The sequence below is a fragment of the Macaca thibetana genome, chromosome 10, assembly GCF_024542745.1.
Source record: "Macaca thibetana thibetana isolate TM-01 chromosome 10, ASM2454274v1, whole genome shotgun sequence".
Classification (NCBI taxonomy): domain Eukaryota; kingdom Metazoa; phylum Chordata; class Mammalia; order Primates; family Cercopithecidae; genus Macaca; species Macaca thibetana.
Window position 1 is genome coordinate 35,692,336 of NC_065587.1, and position 8,614 is coordinate 35,700,949.

Sequence of the window (8,614 nt, forward strand, 5' to 3'; positions counted from 1 at the left end):
CACACACACATGTACACACTGGCACACACACACACACACACAGGCACACACCATGTACATGTCCTACCTGGCACCCACACACACACAGGCACACACCATGTACATGTCCTACCTGGCACACACACACACACACAGGCCCACACACATGTACATGTCCTACCTGGCACACACACACACAGGCACACACCATGTACATGTCCTACCTGGCACACACACACACACACACAAGCACACACCATGTACACGCACAGTGTGGGGCACAAGATCCACCAAGACACCCATGTACGCAGATAAGGGTGCCCAAGTCCATAGTGACTCCCGGACAGAGGCATAGATGCCCTCAGTGCCCTCTGCCCGAAGACCTGGGCACACCCAGAGGCCCCTGTATGGAGTGCCTTCCTGACACACAGGCGCACACGTGCCTCAGCCGCCCACTGAGGAGTCTGCCTGGGTAAGTGAGTGCTGAGGAGACCCTGGGACAGCCGACTGCAGGCGCTACTGCAGCTCAGGGGAAGGTGGGGCCTGCCTTCCAGGCTCCACGTCAGCGAGGGGGATCCGCCCCCCTCCCTCACCAGCATCAGCACAGGCACCAGGCTGGGAACCTCACCGCCGGGGCTGAGGCAGCCAGCAGGGCAGGTCCTGAAGGTGCTGAAACCTCAGCGGGAAGTCTGTGGGTGAGGACCACACCTCCCGCTCCATCCCCACGACTGCCTGTACTGGCCAAAACCAGGAGCACACCAAGGCTGCCAACTTCTGGACTTGAAGCACTGCACAGGTCAGTGGAGAGAAGAGTAGCTGCACCAGCAGGGTCTGCAGCATCTCTCGGGAGGGTGTGGGGAGGGTGCAGACTCCAAGACCCCTGAGGGAAGGACCTTCAGATTCAAGGGAGCCAGAGACGAGCTTGGGAGGTGTGTTTTCAAAGGGACCTCTTGAGTCTACTTAGCCTGTGCATTTGCGGGTTGCTGGGGCAGGGGCAGATCCACGTCTCCCCTTCCCAGGGGAGAGCCAGCAGCTCTCTCTGCGGGAGAAGGGAACTGATCTGCTAAAGTATCACCAGGAAGAGGCAGGAGGAGGCCCCCACACACCCCACCAGGCTCCCTCTGGCCCCATGTCCTTGACCTGGCAGAGTGGCCGTCGTCTCTGCCAGAGAACTTGGAGTGGCCGTGCTCTAACAGACATCAGATCTCCAAGTTTCTGGTTGTTTTTCTTTCCCAGAATCCAGCCCAAAGAGGCCCCCAACCAGACACCCAACTCCAAGGCACCTCCCACCTGCCCAGGGCACAAATTGTCAACGGTCCCAGCTACAATGCAGGCCGCTGGGCTCCCAGAGCCCCTTGACAGCAGGGGCTCCTTCTCTCTCCCCATGGTGGGTGCCAACATCTCTCAGGACAATGGCACCGGCCACAATGCCACCTTCTCAGAGCCGCTGCCGTTCCTCTATGTGCTCCTGCCCGCCGTGTACTCTGGGATTTGTGCCGTGGGACTGACTGGCAACACGGCCGTCATCCTTGTAATCCTGAGGGCGCCCAAGATGAAGACGGTGACCAACGTGTTCATCCTGAACCTGGCCATCGCTGATGGGCTCTTCACACTGGTACTGCCTGTCAACATCGCAGAGCACCTGCTGCAGCACTGGCCCTTTGGGGAGCTGCTCTGCAAGCTGGTGCTGGCCATCGACCACTACAACATCTTCTCCAGCATCTACTTCCTAGCCGTGATGAGCGTGGACCGATACCTGGTGGTGCTGGCCACTGTGCGGTCCCACCACATGCCCTGGCGCACCTACCGGGGGGCAAAGGTCGCCAGCCTGTGTGTCTGGCTGGGTGTCACGGTTCTGGTTCTGCCCTTCTTCTCTTTTGCTGGCGTCTACAGCAATGAGCTGCAGGTCCCAAGCTGTGGGCTGAGCTTCCCGCGGCCCGAGCGGGTCTGGTTCAAGGCCAGCCGTGTCTACACGTTGGTCCTGGGCTTCGTGGTACCTGTGTGCACCATCTGTGTGCTCTACACAGACCTGCTGCGCAGGCTGCGGGCCGTGCGGCTCTGCTCTGGCGCCAAGGCTCTAGGCAAGGCCAGGCGGAAGGTGACCATCCTGGTCCTCGTCGTGCTGGCCGTGTGCCTCCTCTGCTGGACGCCCTTCCACCTGGCCTCTGTCGTGGCGCTGACCACAGACCTGCCCCAGACCCCACTGGTCATCAGCATGTCCTACGTCATCACCAGCCTCAGCTACGCCAACTCGTGCCTGAACCCCTTCCTCTACGCCTTTCTAGACGACAACTTCCGGAAGAATTTCCGTACCATGTTCAGGTGCTGAGGGGCCTGAGCACCCACCATCACCCCCACCACCACCCAGTTCGGGTTGTCTCTTTCAGGGGGTGCCCATCCTGTTCACATCCCAGTGCTGTCTTCTCCACACAGTGAGACACAGACCCTCAAACACTGGCCACCAGACCTACAGAGACAGCTGTGGGCATATACCTTCCATGTCTCTGCTTCCTGGACAGCCCCTGGGTGGACAGCAGCAGGGAGCCAGGTCCTGGCAGAAGGCCCCAACACAGCAAGCATCCTGAGTCCACTTACCCACGAGAGACAGACAGATGGACAAGCCCCTCGGAAGGCTCTGGGCCTCAGGATCCCTAATGACAGTGATCGGGAGGGAAGGGACCTGAACTATGGTCTTGACCTGGGCCAGCGCCACGTTGCACAGTCTCTCCCCAAGACAGGGTTGGGAAGTGGCAAGTGCGGGCGCCTCAGACAGCAGCAATGCTGTGTGGCTGCAAAGGCCAAGGACACCTGCACCAAATGAGACCATGGAGTCCACTCTCATGGCCTGAAACCCCAGTGACATTCCAGCAGGAGGCCCATCCCCGCCGTGCCCGCATGCCATGGCCTGTGCTCCTCTGTACCCCCCATGCTGTGGCCGATGGTCCTCTCATATTTTGCTAGAGGGTACAGGGCCCTTTTGCTAGGACCTCTGGGCCACCACAGCCTAGGGACCATCCGTCACTTGGACAGGCTGGCACCTGGAACTCTTTCTCCGTTGGTGTGGCCAGGGGCTTGTAATCAGCCAGCAGGAGCTGCTGAAACTCTGGTGGGGGCAGGGTGAGGGTGGTAATGAAGTGCAGGCAGCTGTCAGGTGGGAGGGGCCAGGGGCTGGTCCCAGGTGTGCTGTGGCCAGGCCCCGACTCTTGGCCCCATGGCTCTCAGCTGGTTCCATGCCTGGCATTCCAGCCTGGCAGTGAGGTGTGAGTGCTCTGGGTTGGTTTCAGTCCTCATGACCCAGAGCTCTGATCAATCTGTCCAGCGGGCACACAGGACCCACCATTCACCAGCCCACGAGGCATCTCACGGTGTACGCCCACCTCCACCCATCCACTAAGTACTCCAGCTCTCCAGGCCACGAGGGCCCTGCCTGTTGAGCCCCCTCAGCTCAGGCCTGCATCAGTGCCCCTCCTCCGTGCTAGCCAGCCAAACACGCCAGGGCTGTCTCCATCCACTTATCCTCCCTGACAACATTGTATTAGTTATCTGTTGCTGCACAACAAATTTCTCCAAAACTCAGCAGCTTAAAACAACTTCTTCTATTTCACAGCTTCTGTGGTTCAAGAATTAAAGTGGCTTTTTGGGTGGTTCTGGCTCAGGGTCTCTCCTGAGGTTGCAGTCAGGACGTTGGCCAAGGCCCTGGCCCTCGGAAGCCTGGGCAGGGGCTGGGGTATCTCCTTCTGAGAAGTCTCCCTCCCGTGGCTACGGGCAGGAGGCCTCTGCTCCTCACCACATGGATGCTTCAGGGGCTGAGTGTCCTCAAAACATGGCACTGGGTCCCCCAGAGCCAGCGACCCAGGGGGGAGCCAGCGACCCAGGAGGGAGCCAAGAGGACGCCTCAACACATTTGAGGCCAAGTGTCCGGAGCCACTTGCCATCCCTTCTACTACATTCTGTGTATTGGAAGCAAGTCACAGGTCCAGCTCACACTCGGGGGCTGCAGACTGTTTATTTTTCTTTCGCTTCAATATTTTTTTAAAATCGAGAAGGGGTCTCACTCTGTTGACCAGGCTGGAGTGCCGTGGTGCGGTCACGGCTCACAGCAGATTCGACTTCCTGAGCTCAGGCAATCCTCCCACATCAGCCTCTGGAGTAGCTGGGACCACATGCGTGCCCCACCATGCCAGGCAATTTTTTTTTTTTAAAGACGAGGTCTCACTATGTTGCCCAGGCTGGTCTCAAACTCCTGGGTTCAAGTGATCCTCCTGCCTCAGCCTCCCAAAGTGCTGGGATTACAGGCATGAGCCCAGCCTGTGGACAATTTTTAAGCCACCACCCACACCCACACCGCAGGAAGAACAAGCTGTCCCTGGATTTGTTTCCTGGCTGCGCTGCAGTCACACCTCGCAAAGCAGCAGCCTGTTACTGTGACTGCAGCCTGTTACTGTGCCCGCACGCTGTTACTGTGCCCGCACGCTGTTACTGTGCCCGCGCGCTGTTACTGTGCCCGCACCCTGTTACTGTGCCCGCACGCTGTTACTGTGCCCGCGCGCTGTTACTGTGCCCGCACGCTGTTACTGTGCCTGCAGCCTGTTACTGTGCCCGTGCGCTGTTACTGTGCCCGCGTGCTGTTACTCTGACTGCAGCCTGTTACTGTGCCCGCGCCCTGTTACTGTGCCCGCACGCTGTTACTGTGCCCGCGCACTGTTACTGTGCCCGCACGCTGTTACTGTGCCTGCAGCCTGTTACTGTGCCCGTGCGCTGTTACTGTGCCCGCGCGCTGTTACTGTGACTGCAGCCTGTTACTGTGCCTGCAGCCTGTTACTGTGACTGCAGCCTGTTACTGTGCCCGTGCGCTGTTACTGTGCCCGCGCCCTGTTACTGTGCCCGCACGCTGTTACTGTGCCCGCGCGCTGTTACTGTGCCCGCACGCTGTTACTGTGCCCGCACGCTGTTACTGTGACTGCAGCCTGTTACTGTGCCCGCGCGCTGTTACTGTGCCTGCAGCGCTGTTACTGTGACTGCAGCCTGTTACTGTGCCCACCGCTGTTACTGTGCCTGCAGCCTGTTACTGTGCCTGCGCACGCTGTTACTGTGACTGCAGCCTGTTACTGTGCCCGCGCGCTGTTACTGTGCCCCACGCGCTGTTACTGTGCCTGCAGCCTGTTACTGTGCCCGTGCCCCGCGCGCTGTTACTGTGCCCGCGCGCTGTTACTGTGCCCGCACGCTGTTACTGTGACTGCAGCCTGTTACTGTGCCCGCAGCCTGTTACTGTGACTGCAGCCTGTTACTGTGCCCGTGCACTGTTACTGTGCCCACGCGCTGTTACTGTGCCTGCAGCCTGTTACTGTGCCCGTGCGCTGTTACTGTGCCCGCGCGCTGTTACTGTGACTGCAGCCTGTTACTGTGCCCGCGCACTGTTACTGTGCCCACGCGCTGTTACTGTGCCCGCACGCTGTTACTGTGCCCGCACGCTGTTACTGTGCCCGCGCGCTGTTACTGTGCCTGCACGCTGTTACTGTGCCCGCGCGCTGTTACTGTGCCCGCGCGCTGTTACTGTGCCCCGCGTGCTACTGTGACTGCAGCCTGTTACTGTGCCTGCAGCCTGTTACTGTGCCCGCGCGCTGTTACTGTGCCCACGCGCTGTTACTGTGACTGCAGCCTGTTACTGTGCCCGCACGCTGTTACTGTGCCCGCGCGCTGTTACTGTGCCTGCAGCCTGTTACTGTGCCCGCGCACTGTTACTGTGCCTGCAGCCTGTTACTGTGCCCGCACGCTGTTACTGTGCCCGCACGCTGTTACTGTGCCCGCGCGCTGTTACTGTGCCCGCGTGCTGTTACTCTGACTGCAGCCTGTTACTGTGCCCGCGCACTGTTACTGTGCCTGCACGCTGTTACTGTGACTGCAGCCTGTTACTGTGCCCGCGCACTGTTACTGTGCCCGCACGCTGTTACTGTGACTGCAGCCTGTTACTGTGCCCGCCCTGTTACTGTGCCCGCACGCTGTTACTCTGACTGCAGCCTGTTACTGTGCACTGTTACTGTGCCTGCGCTGTTACTGTGCCCGCACGCTGACTGTGCCCGCCTGTTACTGTGCCCGCGCGCTGTTACTGTGCCCGTGCGCTGTTACTGTGACTGCAGCCTGTTACTGTGCCCGCGCACTGTTACTGTGCACGTGCTGTTACTGTGCCCGTGCGCTGTTACTGTGCCCGCGCACTGTTACTGTGCCCGCGCGCTGTTACTGTGCCCGCGCTGTTACTGTGACTGCAGCCTGTTACTGTGCCCGCGCGCTGTTACTGTGCCCGCACGCTGTTACTGTGCCCGCGCGCTGTTACTGTGCCCGCACGCTGTTACTGTGACTGCAGCCTGTTACTGTGCCCGCGCACTGTTACTGTGCCCACGCACTGTTACTGTGCCCGCGCGCTGTTACTGTGCCCGCGCGCTGTTACTGTGCCCGCGTGCTGTTACTGTGCCCGCGTGCTGTTACTGTGACTGCAGCCTGTTACTGTGCCCGCGCACTGTTACTGTGCCCGCACGCTGTTACTGTGCCCGCGCGCTGTTACTGTGCCCGCACGCTGTTACTGTGCCCGCGCGCTGTTACTGTGCCCGTGCGCTGTTACTGTGACTGCAGCCTGTTACTGTGCCCGCAGCCTGTTACTGTGACTGCAGCCTGTTACTGTGCCCGCGCACTGTTACTGTGCCCGCACGCTGTTACTGTGCCCGCAGCTGTTACTGTGCCCGCGCGCTGTTACTGTGCCCGTGCGCTGTTACTGTGACTGCGCTGTTACTGTGCCCGCGCGCTGTTACTGTGCCCGCACGCTGTTACTGTGCCCGCGCGCTGTTACTGTGCCCGCGCGCTGTTACTGTGCCCGCACGCTGTTACTGTGCCCACAGCCTGTTACTGTGCCCGCGTGCTGTTACTGTGACTGCAGCGCTGTTACTGTGCCCGCGCGCTGTTACTGTGCCCCCGCTGTTACTGTGCGCGCTGTTACTGTGACTGCAGCCTGTTACTGTGCCCGCGCACTGTTACTGTGCCCGCACGCTGTTACTGTGACTGCAGCCTGTTACTGTGCCCCACGCTGTTACTGTGCCCGCGCGCTGTTACTGTGCCCGCACGCTGTTACGGTGCCCGCAGCGCTGTTACTGTGCCTGCGCCTGTTACTGTGCCCGCACGCTGTTACTGTGCCCGCACGCTGTTACTGTGCCCACAGCCTGTTACTGTGCCCGCACGCTGTTACTGTGCCCACAGCCTGTTACTGTGCCCGCGCGCTGTTACTGTGCCCCACGCTGTTACTGTGCCCGCGCGTGTTACTGTGCCCACAGCCTGTTACTGTGCCCGCGCACTGTTACTGTGCCCGCGCGCTGTTACTGTGCCCGCGCGCTGTTACTGTGCCCTGCACGCTGTTACTGTGACTGCAGCCTGTTACTGTGCCCGCGCGCTGTTACTGTGCCCACAGCCTGTTACTGTGCCCGCACGCTGTTACTGTGCCCGCGCGCTGTTACTGTGCCCGCGCGCGCTGTTACTGTGCCCACAGCTGTTACTGTGCCCGCGCGCTGTTACTGTGCCCACAGCCTGTTACTGTGCCCGCGCACTGTTACTGTGCCCGCACGCTGTTACTGTGCCCACGCGCTGTTACTGTGCCCGTGCGCTGTTACTGTGCCCGCGCGCTGTTACTGTGCCCGCGCGCTGTTACTGTGCCCGCACGCTGTTACTGTGCCCGCGCGCTGTTACTGTGCCCGCGCGCTGTTACTGTGCCCGCGCGCTGTTACTGTGACTGCAGCCTGTTACTGTGCCCGCGCGCTGTTACTGTGCCCGCACGCTGTTACTGTGCCCACAGCCTGTTACTGTGCCCGCACGCTGTTACTGTGCCCGCGCGCTGTTACTGTGCCCCGGAGCCCCTTGAGCAGACAAGTGAGACTATTTCCCAGACACCCGCTCCCAGCCAGGTGTGAGGCCTCACGCGGAGTGAACAATGAGGGGCGGGCAGGAGAGGCTGGGGGAGGGAGTGTGCGCAGGCAGGGCTGAGCGCGAGCCCCACGGGTGGGGGGAGGGGCGGAGCGCCAGGACGAGGGCCCCTGCAGCGCTCAGGGCCGAGGTCTCCCACCCGGCCCCCAGGTTGCCCTCTGGCCCCAGCGGGACGTCTCTGCTGCAGAGAAGGCGCCAACCAGGATTCCTCCAAAGAACCCAGACCCCTTCTGACCTCGGGCGGCTCCTATCCCCATCCACAGTCCAGCAATGGGATCCTCAGCTTCTTCTCGGGGACCAGGCAGATCAGGCACAGCCACAGGGTCTGCAGACCACGCCCAGCCGGGGAGCAGCAGAGACCCCCGAGGACTGGGGAGGCCGCAACCAGCCAGGAGGGAGGGCGCGGGGCAGGGGCCACACCGGGCGGCTCAGCCCGCCACGTCTGCACGCTCTGGGCTCCTGGTCCCCGGGGCAGCCCGGCCCCGCCACCCACATTCGGACCCCGCGGGTCACCGCGGTTCCCACCGCCGCGCCCTGGGCCCAAGGCTGGGCCCGCCCGAGCCCACAGCGCCCCCTGGCGGGAGGGTCCGACGCCGCCGCTGAACCCCGCCTCCCTGCGGGACGGGACCCCGACCCTCCCGGGCGCCCCAGCCGTTCCCCACAACCCCACAAA

General features: G+C 61.5%; 1 protein-coding gene across 1 annotated transcript; it reads left to right on the forward strand.

The window, feature by feature from the left end:
- Window positions 1-569: 569 nt before the first annotated feature.
- NPBWR2 (neuropeptides B and W receptor 2) lies at window positions 570-3,508 on the forward strand. Its single transcript, XM_050746259.1, has 2 exons — window positions 570-775; window positions 1,216-3,508. The coding sequence occupies exon 2, from the start codon at window positions 1,307-1,309 to the stop codon at window positions 2,306-2,308; it is 1,002 nt and encodes a 333-aa protein (XP_050602216.1). The 5' UTR covers window positions 570-775; window positions 1,216-1,306; the 3' UTR covers window positions 2,309-3,508.
- Window positions 3,509-8,614: the final 5,106 nt, after the last annotated feature.

Bases quoted from the DNA above. Each gene is read 5' to 3' on its own strand.
- NPBWR2 (XM_050746259.1), top strand. From the start codon at position 1,307: ATGCAGGCCGCTGGGCTCCCAGAGCCCCTTGACAGCAGGGGCTCCTTC.